This window comes from Prionailurus viverrinus, chromosome D4 (assembly GCF_022837055.1).
Source record: "Prionailurus viverrinus isolate Anna chromosome D4, UM_Priviv_1.0, whole genome shotgun sequence".
Taxonomy (NCBI): Eukaryota; Metazoa; Chordata; class Mammalia; order Carnivora; family Felidae; genus Prionailurus; species Prionailurus viverrinus.
The window spans coordinates 91,392,359-91,416,923 of record NC_062573.1 but is presented as its reverse complement, the minus strand read 5'-3'; the positions used below and the strand labels follow the sequence as shown (position 1 = coordinate 91,416,923).

The 24,565-nt window shown below is 58.6% G+C and overlaps 1 protein-coding gene and 1 pseudogene across 1 annotated transcript; one reads left to right on the top strand and one right to left on the bottom strand.

Moving 5' to 3' along the window:
• The first annotated feature begins 267 nt into the window (after positions 1-267).
• On the top strand, positions 268-11,550 carry LOC125150245 (histo-blood group ABO system transferase-like; annotated as a pseudogene).
• A 7,190-nt stretch (positions 11,551-18,740) lies between these two features.
• LOC125150246 (skin secretory protein xP2-like) lies at positions 18,741-20,385 on the bottom strand. The gene is made up of 3 exons (XM_047829849.1): positions 20,239-20,385; positions 19,559-19,808; positions 18,741-19,255 (listed from the first exon to the last, which is right to left on the bottom strand). Exons 1-3 carry the CDS (start codon positions 20,374-20,376, stop codon positions 18,870-18,872), a joined length of 774 nt encoding a protein of 257 aa, XP_047685805.1. The 5' UTR covers positions 20,377-20,385; the 3' UTR covers positions 18,741-18,869.
• Positions 20,386-24,565: the final 4,180 nt, after the last annotated feature.

Sequence of the window (24,565 nt, the reverse complement as noted above, 5' to 3'; positions counted from 1 at the left end):
TTGGTTGGTGGGTTGGTTTCTTGCTCCAGGAGAAGTGGTCTTCAGCCTGGGGACAGGGTCAGGGCGATGGGGCGCGGGACTGGGGACCCAGGCTGGGGCTAGCCCTTGGGGTCCTGCCCGGGGGAGCGGGGTGGGGGGGGGGGAGGGGGCGGGGCCGGGGGGTTGAGGAGCACGGTGGGGCGGAGTGGGATGGGGCCGGGGTCGAGGGGGTCGAGCCCAGGGGCGGGGCCGGGGCCAGGTGCCGGGCACCCACCTCGCAGGTGCCTGGCGGGGGTCGTCGGGGACCCAGAGATTTCCTCCCCAGGCTCCCGCGCCTCGCTGTCACTCGCGTGGTCGGGCGTAGGGGGAGTCCGGGCCGCGGGAGCCGCTCCACCCCCCACCCCCAGGGGGCAGCCGCAGGCGGAAGGTCGCGGAGGGGCGGGCGCCCTGGCGAAGCCGAGGGGAAGCGAGCAGGCGGCCGTGGGACACGGGGCCATGGCCGGGTTGCTGCGGACGCAGGCCGGTGAGTGGCGGGCCCCGGGGGCCCCGGGCAGGAGGGACCGCGCCCGGATGGCCGCGCAGGTGGGCGCCCCGGGCCGCGGACCGCGACGGGAGGTCAGGAGCCTCCTGGGGCCCTGGTGCTGGGAGCCTGCGGGCCGGGCTGGCGCCCCCGAGGTCCGCGGTGCCGGTCCTGCGGGGGTCGGGGGCCCTGCGGACGCCTGCGGCGGGAGGTAGTTTTTTATGTATATTTTCACTTCTTTGCCTCCCATATATGGTAACACGCAAACTTGCAGTCTGATTAAGTGGTCTCATGTTAAAAGGTCGTGAGATATGTTGTCACTTAAGTGGAGCCAGTTGCCTTGAGGTTTTTTTTCTTTCCTTAGGGAGGGGACCCGACCACAAGAGAGACTCCCAAACAGGTTCTGTGCTGACAGCACAGCCCAACGTGGGGCTCGAACTCATGGCCTGAGCCGAAGCCGGACGAATAACTGACTGAGCCACCCAGCACCCCCTGATGGCTCTTGTTTTTAACGGTTTTATCGAAGTATCATTTATATACCGTAGCATTCGCTTAGTCACTTTACAGAGTTTGTAATAGATTTTGGAACTTTCCTCAGAATTCCCTGGTGTCCATTTGCAATCCCTCCCTGTTCCAGTGTGGCCCCACCCACCTCAGGCAACCACTTTGTTTCTATAGCCTTACCTTTTATGGGATTTTCATATAAATAGAGCCTAACAGGGGCCCCTGGGTGGCTCAGTCGGTTGGGCTGGGCGGCTGACTTTGGCTCCGGTCACCATCTCACAGCTCATGAGTTCGAGCCCCGCGTCGGGCTCTGTGCTCACAGCTCAGAGCCTGGAGCCTGCTTCCGATTCTGTGTCTCCCTCTCTTTTCTGCCCTTCCCCCACTCACACTCTGTCTCTCTCTCCTTCAAAAATAAATAAACGTTAAAAAAAATTTAAACAGAGCCTAATAACATCCTAATAACCTGTGATCTCTTGCATCGGACTCCTTTCTCTTGGAATGAATGTTTTAAGGCTCGTCCACCTCGGAGCGTGTATCATTTATTTATTTTTTTGCTGAGTCATTCCAGTGTATGGATGTACCCACTCATCTGTGGATGGACATTCCGCGAGAGTACAAAAAGTGGTACAGACCACTTTGTAGTTTTGTGGACAACGCTGTAGTGCGCACCGCGTTCACGTCTTTGTGTGGACCTGTGTTTGCGTTTCCCCCCCGGGTGGTTACCTTGCGGAGGGATCGCCAGGTCGTATGGTAAATGTATGTTTAACATTTTAAGAATACTACCAAACTCTCTTCCAAAGTGGTTCCGCCATTCTACGTCCCCATCAGCGGGGTACGAGGGTTTCCGTCTCTCCATATCCTCGCTTGTTCTTGCCACACGTGTCGGTGGAAAGGGGTGTCTCCCAGTGGTATTGATTTGCGTCACCTAATGACTAATGACGTTGATGGAGCACCTTTCCATGCACTTATCAGCCGTTCAGATGTCTTTGGTGAAAAGTCGGTAAAAAATATTTGCCTTTTAAGAAATTGGAGTGTTCATTTTCTTCGTTGTGTATGAAGAGTTCCTTAATTTGGGATGCCTGGTCCTTATGTATGGTTTGCAAATATTTTTTCCTCGTTCATGGCTTGTCTCTTCACTTTCTTAAGGGTGTTTTTGAATGCCAAAGTTTTAATTCTAGGGAAGCCACCTCACGTTTTTTCTTTTATCGTTGGTGCTTTTGGTGTCCTACGTGAGAAATCTCTGCTTGACCCGTGCTGCAAAGATGTAGTCCTGGGTTTGCTTCTAACGTTTGCCAGTTCGTGCCTTTCAAGGATGTGTGCATCTTATCCAGGCCATCTCAGTTGTTGGTAAACAGTTGTCAGTAGCGTTCCCTTCAGATCTTAATCTCTGTAGTACTCTGGCCTTGGTGCCTCCTCTCCTGTTCCTGATTTTATCGTCATTTGTGTCTCCTCCCCACCCCCAATGAAATGCTTGGTTTCGTTGTTTTTTCCCCTTTCTGTTTTCTATTTAATTGATTTCCACCCTAATCTCTATTATTTCCTCCCTTTGCTCACTTTGGGTGTAATTTGTTCTTCTTTTTCTTCTTGTAGTTTCTTTTCTTTTTAGACATTTTTGGGGGGGTGTGCAGATGAGCAAGGGCTGGGGCAGGGGAGAGAATCCCACAAGGGGCAGAGAGAGAGAGAAAAGGTGGGCTCACCCAAAGTGGGGCTTGAGCTCACAAACTGTGAGATCGTGGCCCGAGCCAAAGTTGGACGCTCAACTGACTGAGCCGCCCAGGTGCCCTCTCTTAAAGTGAGAACTTCAGTACCGACCTGAGGTTTTTTCTTTTCTTACCTAGGCATTTACAGCTATACATTTCCCTCGAAACACAGCTTTGGCTGCATCCCGTAAAGTTTGGCATGTTTTGCTTTCCTTCTCATTCAGCTCAGAAAATACTTCAATTTTTCTCTTTGACCCATGGGTTACTCAGATGCGTGCTGTTGCCTTTTCACGTGTTTGGGGGGTTCCCAATGTGCCTTGGTCACTGCCCTTGGAATCTCACTCCCCTGTGGTCAGAGTGCATGCTCTGTACGACAGCGGTCCTCTTAAATTTGCAGTGACTTTTTTTAGACCCCAGCACATGGTGTCTCTTGCAGGAGGTTTCGTGCACCCAGAGGAGAGCATGTGTTTTGCTATTGCCCGGCTGAGCGTTGTGCGGTGTGATCAGTCAGATCTCATTGGTGTGCGGTGTTCAGCGCTGTCTGCCGATGTTCCAATTATCCCATCCATTACTGACAGCAAAGTAGGACTTCGAAATCTCCAACTTAATTGTCGAGTTGACCATTTCTTCTTCAGTTGTGTCCGCTTTTTGCCTCGCATATTTTGGGGCTAGGTTGCAGGTGTACATGAATCTTCAGCATGGTCCTCTGTGCTCATTTCAGCGCGGCCATGTCAGCTTCCCTCCAAGAAGAGGGGGTGCTCGGTGGAAAGAGGCCACAGGGAGGCCTGTATAACTGGGGATCGGAGGGGACCCTTGGGCAGAGTGCCGGGAGGAAAGAACCGACCTCCTACCCCCCTGTCTGTGAGTGAGAAAGGAGAAGCCAGTCTTGGAGCGGCTCCTTCAGACGCTGCCTGTCACAATGCTCAAACCACCTGCTGGTGGGAGGCGGCCGCCATGGGAGCTGATCTGAATCACATGGGTGGGTGGGTGGGGAGAAGTGGGCAGGTTGGGAGGAGCAGAGTGGGGTGATCGGGGTCCCACTGCTGTTTTCCAGGGAAACCAAAATGCTGCTCACTTTGTACTGTGATCTTCCTCCTGATAACACTCGTCTGGGTCCTCTTGGGGTAAGGAACGTGTGCACTGTCCAGGCCTTCCAGGCAGCAACAACAGCGGTCGGCTGCTTGTAGGGTGCCGGGCTGCTCCCCACCCCAGCACCAGCGTGGTCATCGCAGGGCTGATGAGCTGTCCCTCCACACACACCCTCCCGTTTGACCCCACCTTGTGTGGGAGCTGTCTTCCCCCAGCTCCTGAGCGAGGAGCCATGTGGCCGGGCAGTGGCTGGGCAGTGGGGAAGGCGCAGGGGAGCTGAGTGTTAGCTTCCAGATGGAGATGGTCTCCGGACAATGGAGTAAAGGCCCGCGGCTGCTTTCCCGTGGCTGTGCTGTCTGTGCACGGGGACCCTCTCTGGCTGCCGCGGGAGCTCATGCAGAAGCACTGTCTTCAGTGACTGCCCTCCTGCTGCCCCCTTGGGTGTCACCCGTGCTTTGGGTGACAATTGCTCCCAGCCCCGCCCAAGCCCTGCAGCTGTGCCAGGGGGCTCTGGGCTCCCCGCGTGGGCTCCAGCTCCTGCTTTGCATGGGGATGGGTGAACAGCCAACCCACGTGCACCCTCCTCAACAGGGGCCTCTGGTGGCTCTTTCCACAGGGCCGGTTTCCTGAACCTGAGGAACTCGAGGCTGGGGAGGCAGGTAGGGGCCAGGTGAGTGGAGTGGAGGCAGGGTCACATTGCCCAACAGCCTCGGGGAATGGCTGTGTGCTGGGAGGGCAGAGATGGCTGCTGCCCCCACCCCTCAGGCTGATGCACCCGTGATCTGGGCTTCACCCTCTGCCCCCTCCGCTCTGCCCAGAGCAGCCAGGTCATTTCCGGGGCCTTGGTGGGTCACCTGGGCAGGACTAACACCCACCCCACCCCGGGTCTGGCTTCCACCTGTTGGACACTTGGGTGTCCCCACAGTGACCCCCTGCTCCTGCTCTCAAGTCCCTGATTCAGTGAAAGGCCTCACCTCCCCCCACCCAGCCCAAGGTGGAAGCCTGGGCATCATCCTTGCCCCTCCCCCACCCCCACCCGCGCCCCACTCAGAGCAGAAGTGCCAGTCAGTATCTCTCAGTTCACGCTCTTCTCTCTGCTCCCCCCGTCCTGCTCTGGGTGAGGCTCCCCCATCTTTCTGGCAGCCTCCGTGCCATCTCCCCATCCTCCTGCACACGGACCCACTCTCCTCCGTTAGCCAGAGTGATCTTTCCGGAACATATGCATGAGCCCCTCTGTGGTTGGCTCCCTGCCTGCCCGTCCTCTCCAGCCTCACCTCTCCCATGGTGAACCCCACCTCTGCGGTCCACCCGGGGGTCTGTGGTTGCCTGGCACATGTCATGACTGTGAGGCTTTGCACGTGCTATGTCGTCTGCCCGGACCGCTCTTCTGTCTGTCCCCTGCTGTGCGTCTGGCTTTTCCCCCTTGTAGCAGCCATCTGCTACTGGGTCACAAAATAAGACCATCACAACCACTGAGCCCACATCTCGCCAGATCCTGGGGTTGACTGGGCTCAGCTGGGCAGTGTGGGCCCAGGTGTGTCAGGTGAGTGTAGACCGACGGTGGCTGGGACAGGGGCGGCTTGAAGGCCCCTCACATTTGCAGGGTTGATGCTGGCTCCCGCCTGAGACGGCACCCAGGGCTCGGCCTGGGCTCCTTGCCGGGTCATTCGGAGGTTCCCCGATCTGTGTCTCCCAGTCAGACTGTTCCCCCTGAGCACGTGGCTTCAGAAGACCCACAGCCCCAGCACAGCTGTTCTGCATTTGTCGGGTCCTTGAGACCAAGGCTGCTGTGTGCAGGGCCCAGGGAAGGACCCCCTGATGGGAGGGGACTCGGGATGCCCACATGGTCTGAAACCACCAGCTGCTCAGTCTCCTTCACTCAGAAGCATGAGGTGAAGGCGGGGGTCTGTGGCTGAGCAGAGGCCAAACCTGCCCCCGTGGGGGTCTGACGTCACGTCTGGGGACACGCGGGGACATGGGCCGGCGCCAGGCCCACTGCCCACAGTGACAGCTGTTCTGGCCACTTTCAGATGGACGCCCTCTTCATACCCGAGGTCACCACTGTCCCCCTCTCCTGGGCCCCCAGCCACCATCTATGAACCTGAGCCCTGAACTCTCCCGGTAAAGCCCCCACTCTGTGTTCTCATTCCGCAGCGAGGTGGGTGGAGAGCTGGATGGCCCGCAAGCAGTGACACTGTCCAGGTAGGACGTCTTCCCTGGGTGCCTCTGCCCCCTTCACCTGCTGCACAGCCCCAGGGGAGAGGCGAGAGTGCCTAGACAGGCTCTCTCCTGCGCCTCACATGGGGAGCACCACTCTCCTCCCCAAGTCCTGGGTCAGACTTGGCCCTTCCCTTGAAGCCATGGAAAGATCCAGGGGTAGCTGGTGGTTTGGGTTTGACCAGCTGCCTGGAATTTGGCTCTTAAAGAGGGTCACCAACTGGCCTGCTTTGTCTGGGCTCAGAGGGGTTCCTGGGAAGAGGGTCTTCGGAGGGGATGAGACTGGGAAGGTCTCAGGCAGTCTCGTGAACTGCTGTCCGACGATTTTTTTGTTTTAATTTTTTTTAATGTTTATTTTTTTAAAGAGAGAGAGCACAAGCAAGGGAGGGGCAGGGAGAGGGAGACAGAATCTGAACCAGGCTCCAGAGTCCGAGCTGTCAGCACAGAGCCCGAAGCAGGGCTTGAACTCATGAACAGCGAGATCATGACCTGAGCCGAAGTTGGATGCTTAACCAACTGAGCCACCCAGGTGCCCTTGGTGCCCAACTTTCTAAAAAAATTTTTTAACGTTTATTTATATTTGAGAGAGAGAGAAGGACAGAGCGCAAGCAGGGGAGGGGCAGAGACAGAAGGAGACACAGAATCCGAAGCAGGCTCCAGACTCTGAGCTGTCAGCACAGAGCCCGATGCAGGGCTCGAACCCACGGACCGTGAGATCATGACTGGAGCCGAAGTCGGTAGCTCAACTGACTGAGCCACTCAGGCGCCCCTCTTGTGCCCAACTTTAAAAAACAAAACAAAAAAACCCAAAAAAGAAAAAACTTTTAACCATGCAAATATATATGCCCTGAAATTTACCTTCTTGACCATTTGTAGGTGGCATTAGGTGTATCACCGTGTTGTGCAACCATCACCCCCGTCTATCTCCAGAACTTTCTCATCTTCCCAGACTGAAACTCTGCCCCCATCCCCCTGCCACCAGCCCCTGGTGCCCCATTCAGCTTCCTGTCTCCATGAACTTGATTTCTCTGGTCCCTTCTGTAAGTGGGGTCACAGCGTGTTCGCCCTGTTGTCGCTGGCTTATTTCACTCTGCACGGTGTCCGACGTCCGCGGGTTCACCCATGGGGTGGTTTGTTGCAGACTTTCCTGCCTTTTCAAAGCCGACGCCTGCTTTTAAATGCCACCCAGGAAATGCAAAGTGCAGTCATTATGGACAATGACAGACGGCCCACTGGCTAATTTTTCCTCGGGCTCCACGACACTTTAGTCTGGGGCAGGACCGCTGCGCACACATTTTCCCAGACTGCACGCCGCTGTCGGGGCTGGGCACGGGTGTCCCTCTCTGCAGACAGGAAGCCTGGGCCCCGGGAGCTTAGAGACCTGCTCCGTCACCCAGCCGGGGAGGCAGTGTCAGGTCCAGGTAGACCGTCTGTGTGTCTGACTGCCGTTCCCTTGACCCAGCTACTTCCTTGGGTGGAATACCTGGGACACTCGCCACTTCCAGCCCCTCCCGCCACGGTGAGATCTCTCCCTGAGGTTATGAGGGAGGGAATGCACCCCAAGGTCTCCACTCCCAGTTTCGACACAGTGAAACCGAGCCACAGAGGCTCCGCCCTCCTTCAGGCCCTGGGATTGTGTCCAGGAAGTGCCCGGTACAGCCCCCCAGGGTCGCTCCTCCTGGGGGGGACTCAAAACCTCAGTCACCTGCGGCAGCTTGCCAGCCCCACTGACTGAGGATGTCCATGCCATCTTCCTGCAGACTCCCATTGTGCTGTGTTTTTTTTCAGGATGGTTTACCCCCAGCCCAAGGTGCTAACACCCTCGTGAGTAAACTTGCTGAACCCACCCCACCTCCCGCCCTGAAATTCACCATATACACTAAAAGGTGGTTTCACTGAAAACTCGGCGGGAACTTGCTTCGGCAGCTTCTGAGTCTGAATTTGGAGCCCACCAATTATTCTCCGTCCTTTCTCTCTCCACCAAAGAATGCCCAAGGGGCGCCTCCTCCTTCCCGGAGGACGGCCCCCGCCCCTCGCTGGCAAATCCCAGCTCCCACGCTGAGGTCCAGCAGGGTCCAGTGTTCGCTAAGGGCTGCGAGTGATTTGCACGAGTCTGAGTTGTGATTTCCATGCCATTTGTTTCTTGCACATGTGAAGGCCTTCTGGAAGGAGGGTCAGCCCTGTGGGTCCCTGATGGGGTGCAGGCGGGGTGGGTGGGGTGGGGTCCCGGGTGGGGGTGGTGATGCACCAGGGCCCTCCGTGTGTTCACTGTCATGCTACTGACACCGGGTGGCTCTCTTGTGCCGCAGTAGGAAAGATGTCCTTGTCCTCACCCCTTGGCTGGCCCCCATCATCTGGGAAGGGACCTTCAACATTGACATCCTGAATGAGCGGTTCCGGCTCCGGAACACCACCATCGGACTAACGGTGTTTGCGATCAAAAAGTAAGTAGGTGACGGGGCGCCTGGGTGGCCCAGTCGGTTCAGCGTCCGACTTCAGCTCAGGTCAGAATCTCGCGGTCCGCGAGTTCGAGCCCGACCACATCGGGCTCTGTGCTGACAGTTCAGAGCCTGGAGCCTGCTTGGGATTCGGTGTCTCCGTCTCTCTCTCTGCCCCTCCTCTGCTCATGCTCTGTCTCTCAAAAATAAATAAACATTAAAAAAAAAAGTAAGTAGATGAGATGACAGAGGGTGGGGACCGGGATGCAGGAGAGACCGAGGACATCAGGTCTGGCTGTGTGTTCAGCACACGGCTGGTGGGGACCCAGCCTGTCCTCCTAGGGGTTAATGTGAAAGTCCACATGTTCAGCAGTCTTCCCGGGCTCAGTGAGTGGACACCACTTGGCTCCCTTTCCGAAGGCTGCACGTCACCCAGGAAGGCAGCTCCAGACCCACCAATGACCGCAGGTTGCTCCTCTGCTGAGTCAAGGAAGGAGCAGAGCACCCCAACATCCAGGCGGCAGGGGAGCCCTCCTCCGGCCACAGTAGCAGAAGGGAGGAGGCTGTGTGCTTCCTTGGACGGGTAGGAAGCCAGTGCCTGTGGAGATGGGCTCCTGTGTGCTCCCGTATAGGGTGACGGTCATGGAGGGGGGACAGCCAGGTCAGGCACAGCACTCGGTGCCAGACCCCAGGCTCCTGTGAGGGAGCTGACCAGTGAGGCCCTGGGACTCCAGGGACAGGTGACTTCCCCAGAATGAGCTGGGCAGCCGCAGGTAAGTGGCGTGGTCTCTCTGAGCCTCTGGAAAGTAGGGCTGACGACAGCATCCTCTCTCAGGATCTCCATGGGGGAAGTGAAAGCTCGTAGGTGCTGGGCCTGCGTGTGGACAGGTGGGGCTTTCTCCCTCCGCAGAGCTCACCCGAGACCCCAGAGGATGGCCCTGAGGCCTTTGCAACCCCTTTCCCAGGTCTTGGCCCCAAGTGCAGGGAGTAAGAAGGGCACAGGGTCGCCTCAGAATCCTACTCCAGTCCCTGGAGACAAGCGGCTGAAATCACCAACCAGAAGCTTCACTGCCCAGGCTCCTTGGCCAGTGCCAGTAGCTGCCTGCTGCGCGTGCGCTGGCTGTCCGCGTGTGTCCCCTCTGGGCTCTGAGTGCAGTCCCCAGTGGGGTGGGCAGGTGGTGGACATGTCCTTAGAGGAAACCAGATTCCCCGAGTCGAGCTGTGCACCCACAATCACATCGGCTGGGTCTGGACTTGCCCCTGGTGACCTGACTGGTGGCTGGGTAGGGGTGTGTGTGTGTGTGTGTGTGTGTGTGTGTGTGTGCATGTCCCCTATTGACACGGAGTGCCCACCTTCCCTGTGGGAGGGGTTTCTGGGCCAGGCACCAGGAAGTAGCCTTAGGGCCTGCTCAAAAAACTGTCACCGAGGGGCTCACCGCACTTGCCCGATGATGGGGGAGCTGCTGTGTGCAGGGGGGGGAGCAGCCAGCCCCCTCGAAGAGGGACCAGCCATGGGAGGCGGTTGGGGAAGACTTCCAGCCTCCTGAGGTTGGGGAAATACAGACCTGGACCCGGAAGCTTACATGCTCGGGTTCAGTGCTGGGGCCCGAGCAAGCCCCCTCTTCCTCCAGGGGCCCTCTTTCGCCTCCCCTGGCCACATGCTGGGCCTGAGTCCTGATCTGGGGGAGATGGGGGGGTGACCCCTCCCCGGAATACCCGCCAGTGACTGAGGGCCCAGTAACCTTCAAGGGAGGGCTCTGTAGGGGCAGACACAGTCCTGGGGGGCCAGGGACCGACCACTGAGCCAAGAGGGGCAGGTGGCCGGCCCTGCAGGTTCTGTGAAGTCTGCGAGGCCACGTTGACCAGAGCCCGAAGGGTCTCGACTCCCTCACAGCAGGTGGGAACCTGCAGGGGACTTTCCAGGGGCGGGTCCTGCGGGTAGAGGGGGTCTGCCAGGGGAGCTCGGCACGGGGGTGCGCTGCTGGCTCCAGCATGCTGACTCGTGGCTGCACGGGTTTCCAGCCTCCCCCACCTCAGGCTCGCTCCCCTTTGTAAGATGGGGCGCTGATGGTCCCCCATCCCCCGGGGCAGAGGTTAGGCAGGCGCCGCGGGCACACTCGCCCAGGACAGGCCAGGACAGCGGCTGTTCCTTAAGCAGCCCAGGGTCTGCCTCCTCGATAAGGCGCACAGGTCCGCGGCCCCCGTCTTTGGGCTCCTGCCGCCAGCCTCCGGCAGCGACCCTCCTTCCGCCCTGTCCCCTGTCCCTGTAGATACATGGTCTTCCTGGAGCTGTTCCTGCAGACGGCGGAGAAGGACTTCATGGTGGGACACAGGGTCACCTACTACGTGTTCACCGACCGGCCGGGGGATGTGCCCCGCGTGCCCCTCGGGGAAGGGAGGCAGGTGGTGGTCCTGGAGGTCCGGAGCTCTCGCGCTGGCAGGACGTGTCCGTGCACCGCATGGAGATGATCCGCAACTTCTCCCGGCGGCGCTTCCTCCGCGAGGTGGACTATCTGGTGTGCGCGGACGTGGACATGAGGTTCCGGGAACACATGGGCGTGGAGATCCTGTCCCCGCTCTTCGGCACCCTGCACCCCGGCTTCTACGGGGCGGCCCGCGAGGCCTTCACCTACGAGCGCCGGCCGCAGTCCCAGGCGCACGTCCCCAGGGACGAGGGCGAGTTTTAGTAACCGGGAGGCTTTTTTGGGGGGTCGGTGGCCGAGGTTCTGCGGCTCACGTCGGCCTGTCACCAGGCCATGGTGGTCAACCGGGCCCACGGCATCGAGGCCGTGTGGCACGACGAGAGCCACCTGAACAGGTACCTGCTGGACCACAAGCCCACCAAGGTGCTGTCCCCCGAGTACCTGTGGGACGAACAACTGCTGGGCTGGCCCGCCATCATGAAGAAGCTGAGGTATGTGACCGTGCCCAAGAGTCACCGGGACATCCGGGACTGATGACGGGCTGGCCTAGTGTCCGTCAGGGGTGCCACCCTGACCCCAGCCGTCAGAGCGGATGGGCTGTCGCCGCTCCCTTTCTCTGTCCGGTCGGGGGACATCGCCGAGGCCCGGTGCCGCCAGCATCGGGCACAGGCACAGTTAGGGCTCACTGGGGCCTGCCGGGGGGTGCAGCTCCAGCAAGACCCCTTGCTCTTCGGGTTCCTGGTCAGAGTTGAAATGTCGCTTGCAGCCGCGGGCAGGACTTGAAGGTGAGGCCGGATCAGGACCCCCTTGGCTGGCGCCTGGCTTCCCGGCAGCCTGGGGCACAGCCCGCCGCCCGCTGGGGCAGGACAGCCCCCCCCACCCCCTGACCTCCCTCAGTCACTGCGGTGTTGTGGGTGTCGCGTTTGCCCTGTCACTGCCACTAAAATGTTTTGGCAGATGAAGGGAATTGCGGGTTGTCCCGCAAACCTGTGTTATGCGCTTCCTCGAGGCCCCGGCCAGGGTGAGTGCTGCAGTTTCTCCGCCTTGCGTCTCCCTTCTCACATCAAGGACAGGGCGGTCCGCGTTGCCACTGCTAAGGTACATTCACTGTTCTGCAACTGTCCCCTCCGTCCATCTTCACGACTTTTTCGTCACCCCAAACTCTGTGTCTGCCCACTAGACCCTAACCCTCCCACACCCATCCCCCTCCCCAGGCCCGGCACCCACTGCTCCTCCCACCCCTCTGAATCTGACTGTTCTCGGTCCGTCATGAGCGGGGTCCTCCAATATCGGTCCTTTAGGGACTGGCTTATTTCACGTAGCACAGTGGCCTCAAGGTCTGTCTCCGTGAGCCTGGACCTGACCCACTTTTCCCCCAGAGGAGTTGCTCAGCTCTGTCTTGTCTAACCTGAGCCTCCTCAGTCCCCTGTACTCCCCTCATCTTCCTCCTCAGCCTGAAGGACCCCGGGGCCCCGTCCCTTGGGCCTCACCAATCCCACCCCATCTGAACCAAACTGTTCAGTCCAGATGCCAGACACACACCCCTGGGGGCCTCGGGCCTCCCCTGCCCACCCGTCCGTGTCAGGTATCTGCTCCGCCCGCAGGTGCCCCCATGTCAGGAGAGAGACACCAGGTCCAGACCCTTGGTGTCATCTGTGACTTCTTGCTGGCCACCAACTCTCCCAGTGGTGAGGTGGCTACTGGAGGGCACTAAATGTTCAAAACAGTTCAAGGCATATGTTAGTCTCGGCTGCCTAAGGCAATGGCTGAACCGAGCAGAATGACTGGAAGAAAGGCCGAGTGGTGAGGAGCTTTAGGGAATAAGGACCTAGAACCTCTGGCCCATTATTCCTGAGCCTCTAGGACGCTTGCGTGCATGGGCCGGGTGCATGTTTAGGAAAGACCTGAGAAGGGCCCCGGCTCTCCCCTCTGGTGACTGTCAGACTCTGCAATTAGGAAATAAAGGTCAAGGCAGAGTTGTAAACAGCCTGGGTGGTGTGGAAGGTGTATCCTGATCTTTGCAGACAATCTCCTCCCCATCTGTAAAGACTGGAGGTTGTTTTCTTCTTTTGGGGGTTGGGCGGTGGTTCCGCATGTTTAAGGCAATGTCTGCCCAATGAGCACTACATTCACAGAACAGACACATCGATGACCACACACGACAAGGAATACAGATTTTACACAATTAGTGCAGAAAACTCAGTACAGTAGCAACTACTGTGAGCTGTGCCAGTAAACCCTGGAGGGGAAGACTGATATTTGAGTTGTACATTATACTATTCAAAATGTCAATTTTCAACAAAAAACATTTAAAAATTTTTTAATGTTTATTTGAGAGACAGGGAGACAGAGACAGAGACAGAGTGCAAGTAGGGAGGGGCAGAGAGAGAGGGAGACACAGAATCCAAAGCAGGCTCCAAGCTCCAGCTGTCAGCACAGAGCCCGACGTGGGGCCCGAAGCCACAAATCATGAGATCATGACCTGAGCTGAAGTCAGACACTTAACCGACTGAGCCACCCAGGTGCCTCCCCCAAAACACTTTTTACAAAAAGTTTATTTATTTATTTTGAGAGAGAGAAAGAATGAATGGGGGGCAGAGATAGAGGGGGACAGAGGATCCTACGTGGGCTCTGTGCTGACGGCAGAGAGCCTGATGCGGGGCCAAAACTCACAAATCATGAGATCGTGACCTGAGCTGAAGTCAGATGCTTAACCAACTGAGCCACCCAGGCACCCCAACTAAAAAACACTTTTGAGGTGTGCAAAGAAACAAGAACATGGACCCCGTAGACCATTGAAAACAAAGCAATTGACGGAAACCGTTCCTGAGAAAGCTCATGCATTAGACTCTCTAGACTTACTTAAAACCAACTATTTCAAATATGCACAAATACCTAAAGGAAACCACCAGAACAATATCCCCCAGGGAGAAGATAACAATGGTGAATGCATTAGGAAGTGTCCCCTCCTCTCTTTTTGAGGAATTTGGGGACAAGTTGTGTTAATTCTTTGTCAGATGGTTGGTAGAATTAACCAGCAGTGAATCCTGGCACTGAGATTTTCTTTGTTGTGAAGGTTTTGATTCCTTATTCAATCTCTTACTATAGGTCTATTCAGATTTATTATTTATTCTTGAGTTGCTTTTGGTAGTGTTTTTAGTTCTAGGAATATATCGTTGTTTTTTTTTTTTTTTAAACGAGAGAGAGAGAAAGAGAGAGAGACGGAGAAGTGGGGCTCACTGGAACTTGTGTTTTACCTGAAGTGGGGATTGAGCTCACCTGATGTGGGACTTGAACACACAAATTGTGAGATCATGACCTGAGCCGAAGTCAGTCTTAATGAGTGAGCCACCCAGGCACCCAGAAATTTACCCGTTTTATCTAGGTTGTCTGATGTGCTGGTGGAAAACTCTTTGTGGTATCATCTTATAATCCTCTTTATTTCTGTAAGGTTGGTAGTGATGTCTCCATGTTCATTCCTGATTTTAACAATTTGAATCTACTTCCCCCCCAACCCCGATCAGGCTAGGATGGGGCTACTATTATAAGCAGCAAAGAGAAAAACCAGAAAGTAACCAGTATTGGTGAGGATGTGGAGAAATCAGAACCCTCGTGCCCTGTTGGTGGGAAAGTAAAATCTGCCACCGCTCTGGAAAGCAGTGTGGTGTTTCCTCAAACATTAAAAATGGAACCGCCATATGATGCAGCCATTCCACTTCTGGATACACATGCAAAGAATTGAGCGCAGGATTGTGAAGAGTTATTTGCACACCCAAGTTTGCAGCAGCACAATTCCCAGCAGCCAAGAGGCAGGAGCACCCCCAGTGTCCACCTCCACCAGTGAGTGATGGACGAACAGAATGTGGTAGGAACGTGCATTGGTACATCACCCAGCTTTCAGCGGGAAGGAATTGCTGACACCTGCCATGTGGGTGAACCTTGAGGACAGGATGCGAAGTGAACTAAGCAAGTCACGAAAACACAAACGTTGCATGGTTCCACTTCTATGAGATGAGGCATGTAGAGTGGTCGGCCTCAGAGAAGCAGAAGGAGCAGGGTGGTTTTGGGGAGCTGGGCAGGAGAGGGAGACCGGGAGTTGTCCCCTGAATACGCACCGTGATACTGTGCTTCACGGTAAATATATATTTGGTCTTCGCCCCTGTTTGTGGCACAGATTTCCCCAATTTCCTGAGTGGTGAAAACCGTGACACTGCCTTTTGCTGTGTTCATGGGTGGCTTTTGGACTCTACCTGAGGGGGGAGGCTGGCTGCTCTGGGAGCCAACCCTGGGATTAGATGGCTGGAAATTTCGATCCCCTCCCCCCACCTCTGGGGAGGGAGAGGGGCTGGAGACGGCGTTCAGTCCCCAGTGACCAGTGATCCAATCAATCGTGCCCGTGTAATGAAGCCTCCCCGAACGCCCATCCGACTGGTGAACACGTGGAGATAGCAGAGAGTGTGACATGCTCGGTTACTGTCACGGGGCCCGATTGTTCATGGGCACTAGCTTCGAGGGTCCCAACAGACCAGGTTCGGCCACTCACCACTGACAAAAGCCAAGGGCAGAGAGACACAGGAAAGGGTGGTGACTCAAGAAAGGATCCATTTTGGTGAGGCCGGCGCTGGGAAGACGGGGGCTGACATCTCAAGGTGCTGCAGACAGTCCTGGTGGTGGTTCTCTCTCTCTCTTTTTCTTTCTTTTTTTAATTTTTTTTAATGTTTATTTATTTTTGAGACAGGAGAGACAGAGTGTGAGCAGGGGAAGGCCAGAGAGAGGGAGACACAGAATCGGAAGCAGGATCCAGGCTCGGAGCTGTTAGTACAGAGCCTGATGCGGGGCTCAAACTCACAAGCTGCGAGATCATGACAGGTGCCCCCCCCCTTGTGAAGTTTTATTTGTTTCCTAGGATTTTACATGAGGACAATCTAGGACAATGGTCATGGGTGCTTGAGGTGGACAGTGAAGGTCGGGTCGATCGCTGTCTTGGGGTCAATCCCGTGGGGTCTTGCTGACGTCAGGGACATCCGTCCCTGTTGCTTGAGGGTTAGTTTGGCTGCCCTCAGGGTCTTTGGCTGGCGTTACGAGATGAGCTGGGAGGAAGGACCCAATCGGTCAGGAAGCACAGATGATGGGCAGAGAGCAGGGGGGCTCCGAGCCTCCGCTGCACCTTGCCCTGTGCTCCCCATCCCTTCCGCCCGGCTGGTCCCCAATGCTGTCCTGTGTGACAAACGAGCGATCTAGGAGGTGACAGGCTTGTCTGAGTTCTCTGAGCCGCTCGAACATTATTCGAACCCGAGGGCAAGGTTGTGGGAACCTCCTCTCTATAACTTAGAGACGCTGGCGACCTCTCTGCCAGGCCGCTGAGGGACCCCTGAGTTGGCCGCACAGAGACTCCAGGGGCCACACACAACAAAGGAAACAGACCTCACGCGGCTCAGACAAGTCACAGCCACGGAAAGCAAACAGTAGCAGCTTCACAGAGCAGCAATGATGAGGCTCCGGGAGCGGGGGCTGCAGAACTGAACGGTGGGCGGTTCGCCAACCTTCCACTGGAGCCAAGCCCTGCCTCTGCAGGGCCGCGTCCTGGTGGCTGCCAGATGTTCCACCTGCTTCTCCGCGACTCCACGGCCGGCCGGACACAGCGACGTCACAACGTGGGTCATAAACACAAACATCTCTGGGCATCCACCACCACCTGAACTATTGTCCATTTTTGTAACTTGAGGTGGGCAGAGAGACTGGGGGCAAGGCCTTGAAGAGGGTGGTTCCTGGCCCAGACTTTGTGTTTGGGGGTAAACGCCATGCAGACGGGCCTTTGCTGGGCCCGAGGAGGGGACAGGTATGGGGACCCCAGCCGCAGGCACTGCTGTCCCGGTGATGCCACCTCAGGGCACCCGAGTCCACCTGCCCCTTGGGGAGCACTTGCGACCCTCCGCTCTGCCTGAGCGCTCTGTCCTGCCCCAGAGGCACCTCCTCTCCTGACAGCCAGGGCCACGTGCCCCAGGGAGCGCGGGTACCCCGACGGCGCTGGGGACAGAGCCAGTCTGGTTAGGACACCGTCTCCCAGAAGCCCTGAGCTCCAGGCCACCACGGTGCTCCCCTTCCTCCTCCGGGCTGCGTTGGCCCAAGTCCTCCTCTGCTCAGGGACCACCCTCTGTCCAGGCTCCACACGCTGACACTTGGGGCAGGTCGTCTGGACCTTCTGGACTCGTGTTTCCTTGCCGGGAACATGGGCAGAGGCCTCCCTCCCAGACTCGCCAGAGGGAACACGGCCAGGAACATTCAGACCGTGCCAAGGAAGATGCCACGTGGGGGACCCCGTTGGGTTGTGCAAACCGATGAGGTCACAGCGGTCGGCACACGGCAGGCACCTGAGATCGCCTGCTGAATTACGGAAGGAGGGAGGGAGGGATGGAGGGAGGGAGTAAAACCACAGAAGCGGGGTCCACACCAGGTCAGGTCAGAGGGCGTCACAGCTCGGGCCCTGGAGGGGGCACGGGACACGTCCTTCTGTCCCTCAGGGCTGACCTTCCTCCACGTAGGACCTGCTGACCTCCTGGATCATCTTCACCTCCTCCGCAAACAACGCTGAGTGTTCCCAGATGGGGGACAGCAGGCAGGGGCCAAGGAGGGGCTTCCGGAATCCTGTTCCCTGGGGGACTCTGGGACAGCCTTCCAGGTGGCCCTTTATGTCCTCCAGGCACCAGGCCACGATTTCACCTCATGTCTCAGGGAATGCGCCAACCCATCTGAAGGCCCGTTACGTCCCCATGTCACAGATGGGGACACCGGGGCTAATAGCACAGCCTGAGTCACTAGTAAGATGAACTGGGTCAGGAAGCCCATCTCCTTGACTTTGGATTGTCCTACCTGCAGGTGTGCATCTTGGCGTCCTGGGGCTCGGGGTCCCTCCTCCTGGGGGATCTCACCACCCGGTGAGGGCCCTCCTGCACTGATCTCAGGGGAGCAGAGCTGACCAACCTGCCTGGGGCCGGGCATGGGTCTGGGGAAGGGCCGACTGGGGCTGTGGGCTCTCCCAGTACTGGGCCAGCCGGTCCCCTGCAGGACAAGGACTTCTCGCTGGGGATCGGCTGGGGCCTCAGCTTCCTCACATTGTCACCTGGGCTGCCAGTCCCTAGACCAGAAACCTGCCCGTCTGAAGGTGACCACCAGTGCCTCCCTCGGGTTTCACTTGCCCGAGTCCCTCCCCGGGACGACCCGCATCTCTGACGCCTGCTCCCGTGGAGGTCGCCTCCTCTTGGACTGGGACAGGTCTGGCCTCCATCCCGGGGAACGCACTGGCTTTGGCGCATTATTTGGCCCAGAGGCCTGTGAACTGTTCTGGCCCTGGGTCGTGAGGGATGCTCTCCCCACTGTGGTGTGACCGTCCGGCCTTCTGCATCTCCCGGTTTCTGTTTGGGCCACAGGAGGACCAGCCGTGTCCTGTCTGGCTTCAGGCTGTGGTGTCACAGCACGCACAGGGTTCTCCACCCCGAGACCGTGCCCATTGTCACCGAAGGGGCCTCCACATTCCCACCTAATCCTTAATCCATTGTGATTTCAATATCAAACGAGAAAAAGTCTATTTCAAACGACCACAAAGTACAAAAATGAATCTGTCCCATCTGAAAAGTCGGTGCGGACCCAAAGGTATCTCTTACAAGATTCCACTTGAAGGAAACCTCCAGACTAGGTAACGGAACATGGAGAGAAAGCAGACTGGGGGTTCCCAGGGTCTGAGGAGCACGAAAGAGGAGTGAGGTCTGGGTACACGGTGACCCTTGGGGATCGAGATATTCTGCAGCAAAATTCTGTGGTGAGGTTCACAGCGTTGTGAGCATACTCAGTGCTCAGGAATTGCACAACGTAAAATAAATAACACATTTTATTGAAGATTAATATAGATTATAACTAATGAACAAATAACATAACAGCTAAAAAATAGAAGAGAAAAAGGATAAGGGAGAAGAGGAAGAGACATTTTGGTGGGGTATCGGGGTCAGGGATTGGAGAATGCATTTGAAATAAAATATAATAAACAAAAAATGAAATAAGATAAAAAAAGCACCCTGTATAGGTCTTCAACCCCTTGATTTTTGGGCGACATCCATGTGGGATCAAGGGCAGTGGCAGGGGCGGGGAGAAGGGCGATGGCAGGAGCAGTGTTGGGAGCAGCAGCGGGAACAGTGGAGCCAGCAGAAGCAGGACCCAGCTGACTCTGCTCAGGTGCCCGCTGTCCCCGCACAGGTCCCAGGTCACCTGCTGGCTCCCGGGCCCCTGCAGGAGTCGCTCCAGATACCTCGCCTGCCTGCAGATACGCTGAGGCCCCTGATGCCTTTGGGCCGGGCTCTGGAGCCGACCCGGCTTTTGCTCCTGCACCGGACTCTTGAGAAGAAAACAGAGGGATGGTTGCAGCGGCTCCAAGGCCTCACGGTGAGAGGAGGGAAGGTCCCCCACCCCACCCAGCGCCGGCCTCTCCAGGGACCTATGCAGAGACACAACTCACCCCGGAGCCTCCCCGAGAAGCCGCGACCAGGATCCCACACGAGGACCTCTGCACCCTGCAGTCCGCAGCCCGGGGCTCTCAGTCCGCTCCTGGCCCCACACCAGCCCGCGGGGGCTCTCCCAGGGTGGCCCAGCACCACCCGGGCCCCGTGCACCCCCATCGCCCACCCCCAGCCTTCTCACCCTCGGGCTCTGACTCCGGGGACTCCAAGTACTGGTCCCAGGATCGGTGAACGAAGACCTTACGGCGGGGCCGGGGCGCTGGAGGAGGCCTTCCCAGGCCAACTCCAGGCTCTGCTTCCCAAAACCTCAGTGCAGCCACTCTCTCCACGGGTCCAGGGTGGCCCTCCTGGGCGACGGGGCACACACACAACTCTGTAGGGCGGGCGAATCCAGATTCCGCCAATCGTTTCCCGATTTCATCGGTTGATTTCTGTAAAGACAGTGACCCGCTGACGGCCCGGAGACATCACAGCCCCGCCCGGCCACCTCAGTGTCCTTCCGCCCTCTCCCCCTGTAGCTCTCAGATCGGACACAGACCTGAGTGTGCACAGACCTGCACCTGGAGCACAGTGACATCCACCTACAGGGCTCGGGATGAACGTTGGGGACAAGAGGGCCACCCCAGCACACCCTGTTCCTCCTAGCCAGCCTTGACCTGGGGTGTGAGCATGACCCACCCACCAGGCATCTGACCCCTTCATCAGCCTGCTCCTGCTCAGGTGGGCCCTCCACACACGACCCCTCCTTACACACACACACACACACACACACACTCACACACGGGAGGGGACGTGGGGCCGCACAGGTCAGATCAGAGCGGTGTCGGGCTGGACTGGATGTCTCTGGGTCTCCTGTGTTACCTTTGGGTCCCTGCGAGCTAGAGACCTGAGGCGTCCTGTGCACGACCTGACCCACTGTCTCCAGGATCGGGAAGGGTCGCGGCCACGGGCTCCCCTGAGCCGGCAGCTGCGGGACACGGGCACACAACAGGAGAACATGTTCGTCAGGCGAAGGTATCCCAACGAATGAGCCCAGTCGGGCGCTGTCTCCAGAATGTGGGTGCCTGGTGACCCGGGTTCCGAGTTCTATTGGGCTCTGTGACCAGGGAGGTGAGGTCACTTCCTGGGGTCCCCTCACCCGGCTTCCTGCTCCTACAAGAGCCCCTCCCAGGCTGCAAATGGGCTCCCCTCCACCCCATGCCCTGTCCCTACAGTGACTCCAACACAGCCCAGACACGTCCCCTCGAGGCCAGGTGCAGCCGGTGCTGCGGCTTTGGGGCCACAGAGCTGGGTTCAGACCTGGGTTTTCCCCCTGACCAGTGCTGGGACCCTGCATTGTGCCTCCCGGGGCCCCCGGTCACCCGTCTGCACAGTGGGGTCCTTGTGGCATCTACTCGTAGGGGCGCCATCAGGGAGCCACCTGTAGACACGTCCCGTGCCTGCTATCCCATGAGGCTCGTGGGCACACGTGATCGTGGAAGGATGAGGAAGGGGTGGGCCTGGCACGGAACACACTCACGCTGGCCTGGGTCTGCTCTGGGTCCAGGCACAGCCACCCCTCCTGCCTGGGTCCCAGGCCCGGGGGAAGGTGGAGGTGAACTCGTTCACAGCCTGTGCCCTCCGGACATGCACTCCAGGGGCCCCATTACATTTGGGCTCAGGTCCCAGTGCCTGGTCTGGGCCTACGTGATGGGCGGTCCCCACTGTGGCTCCCCGCCTTCCCGATTCCTGGTCCCACGTGCTTCTGTCAACCCCTCCCCTCCCGAGTGGACGGCCCGTGTGACCGGGTTCTAAGGGCTAGAATATGATGACCGGGTGTCATTTCTGGGCCGATTCATGGAATTTCTGGTTTCCTCTCTCGTGGGTCCATTCTCTGTCTCTGCCTCGGTCTCTGTCTCTGTGTGTCTCATAGGCGCAGGTCCTTTGGGCTCCAGGTGACAACCCTCAGAATCCTCCCTTGTGGCCCATGTCCCTCCCCAGGCCCGGTGTTCAGCTCCCTCATGAGGCCTCCTCGGCCCAGCCAGGGCACTGCCTGGGGAACTACTTCCTAATGAGGGCCCAAGGCTCCATCAAGGACGGTCTTGACCTCGGTCCCCACACCAGGGGCTGCTGCTCGGCCACGTGCTGCAAACCCAGGTCCTCGGTCCTCCAAGCCCCCAGGCTGCCCTCTGCTCGGAAGGACCTTGAGGGAGTAGGAAGCATTTTCCCAGGAGGGGAGAACAGAGGGCCAGGGAAGAAGATCCCAGGACACAGAGTCGTCTATGAGCCTGTGGGACCCTTGGGACACTGTCGACGCAGCCCAGTTTAGGAGGAGGAAGCTGAGTCCTTCTGTGCTGTAGCCCGTCCACACTTCCTAGCTCCAGGGGCCCAGCGTGGTGGACACAGGAACCCAGGCCCATCCTCCCCTAGTTCCTGGCAATCCCCCCGGACACCTTGGGGACACCTTGACCCTCAACCGGCACATCTGCCCTCCCTATGTGGTGGGTCCCGGGCTATTGCCAGGAATCCTGATGTCCCTGCCCCATGGCCCGACTGCCTCCAGCTTTTCTCCTTTCCCCCTATTACCCACGCCCTCCCAGTGTGGACTCCCCTCTGAACTCCAGTGGGACAGTCAGAATGTGTGTGTGTGTGTGTGTGTGTGTGTGTGTGTGTATGTGTTTGTGTGTGTGTACATGCGCCATTCTGGAGATGCGCAGAGGTCACAGCCTCACAGGGACGGGGTGGATAGGGACCCCCGAGCATCTCAGGGGCTCTCATTCCCAGGGGGAACCCCATGGGCGGGTAGAGGCTGGCCTAGGACAGGAGACCAGCCCTGCTCCTTGGACCCTGCACACCTCACTTGTCCTGGGCCAGTCCTTGCCTCTCCTCAGGGTCCCTCTGTCCCTGGGGGTCAGACGGGGAAGTGCATCAGTGTGGCCACGGCCCAGGCTCGCCCCAGGGGTAGGTGGAGGGGAGGTGCCCCAGGTACACAGGCCTACTTCCCCAGGGCCGGATGGGTCATGCGGAGGCCAGGTGTGGCCAGGGACCCGCACTCAGCACCTGTAGATGATCCAGACGGACCGGTGATGTGCATGAATCGAACCGTTCCCCACCTGGCTGGTCACCCACATTCCCACCTCTGCCACTGCTCTGGGAACCAAACCTCTCCTGAGCCTCAGAACCACGCCTGCCCTTGCCAGGCAGGCCTCAGGGTGCGAGGCAAGGTGGGTTGGACGTCTGGGGACACGATGGCCAGTGACTATACCCACCCCACCCAGCTGGCCTGGACCGCAGACTCCACCCCGGGGTCCAGGTGCATGGACCCTGGGGCATGGCTGGGCCAGGCCTCCTGGAGGCAGCAGTGGAGGCCGACTCAGGGCCGGGAGAAGTCGCTCGCCCCTTGCCTTTCTCCTTGCCTCATTCCGCCTTGTCTTCCTGGCAGGACGTTGGACAGAGGTCCAGCCTGTGCCTGGCTGCAGCCCTGTGAGGAGTCAGAGGGTGGCAAGCTGCCCGGGGAGGCCAGGGGCCAACTCCAAGATGACCAAGTGTCAGGGAGCTACTGTAACTGGGCATCCCCCGGGCACTCAGTGATTTCAGCCCTTTGTATACATGAGCCATGACCCCGGCACCGGGTATCAGCCCATTCCTCACCCCAAGAGGCACGTATCCTCCCCAGCCGAGGCCCCGTCGGTGTCCGGCCCTCCCTCCAGCCCCAAGAGGTCCAGCTGCTCCACAGGCTCTACATCTTTTGCCGCTGGAGCCCGAGCAGCCATCAGGGGCCTGGATCCGGGCCCTGGAGCCCCTCAGGGAGGACAGGTGAGACTGGGCAGGAGCCAGGAGAGGGCCGAGTGGAGTCTCCTTGAGGTCATGGCCTCCTGCTCAGCCCAGACCCTGGTATGTGCCGACCCCTAGGGCATCTGGGCCCCAGCTGCCGGGCAGGTTCGGGGACAGAGACCACAATGTGGCTCCTGGTAGCTCACAGGTGTCCCTGTGTCCTGTAGCTACACCTGTCCTACCAGCTGGACTCCCTCCTGGTCGGCAGGCAATACCCGTGGCCAAAAGGAACAGGCCACTGTCAAGGTCTGGGAAGAATGAGTGGCCAGGCATTAGGGGAAGGCTCGTCCTCGGCTTGGGGGTCCCTGCCCGGGCTGGCGGGGGCTCCGGAGGTGGTATTCCAGCTCTCTGCTGACCAGCCCTGTGCCCAGAAACACCTGCCTCCCTTCTCTGGGCCTCACTCTCCTGCTCTGTGAAATGGGTGATGCAGAGCGATCACTCCCATGGCAGGAACAAGGCAGGTACCGGTGACGGATGGAGCACCCGTACAGGACCCGGATTGCAGACCACAGTGGGGAAGGGGGGAGAGGACGCCAGTATGGCCCTGCCCCCAAAGCCATCCAGCCTTTCCATGCAGCCACCAGGACCTGGCATGGCCCCAGGAGCGGTGGCCGACCAGACTCCTGACACAGGTCCCTGTGGCCTCTTTCTCAGCAGTGGGGACCTGGGGGTGGGGACACCCAGGGTGCAGGGGTGCTCGGGGCAGCTCCTCCCTTGGAGGGAAAGAGAACAATGGAGACAGAGAACAATGGAGACGATCTCTGGGGTCCCCCCAGGCCAGGAGAAATGGGAGGACCGCTCCCCCAGCCCAGAGAGCTCTTCCCCGTGACGATTTCCCTGGCGATGGTAGGGGGTCAGTGGGTTATACTGGCTGTGACTCTGCACTTGAATGTGTGAGCCCCCAAATTCACCATATACACTGAAAGGCGGTTTCATTGAAACCTCGGCAGGAACTTGCTCCGGCAACTTGTGAGTCTCAATTTGGAGCCCCGTCCCTGCCAGAGTCCCCAGGGCCGTTCTGTCCTCCCAGTCCCTCTCAGAGACCCCAGGGCCCGCGCTGTCCTCCCATTCACCCCCAGAGACCCCAGGGCCCAGGATGTCCTCCCGGTCCCTCCCGAAGACACCAGGTCCCTGGCTGTCCTCCCGGTCCCTCCCGGGGACCCCAGGGCCCTGGCTGTCCTCCCCGTCCCTCCCGGAGACCCAAGGCCCCTGGCTGTCCTCCCGGTCCCTCCCGGAGACCCCAGGGCCCGGGCTCTCCTCCTGGTCCTTCCCAGAGACATCAGGCGTCAGCTTAGCCTCAGCCTCCACACGCCCTGGGGCAGCTTTGGGCGCTCACGAGCTCTGTCTCTCAGGGTCCGCAAGCACAGCTCCTCAC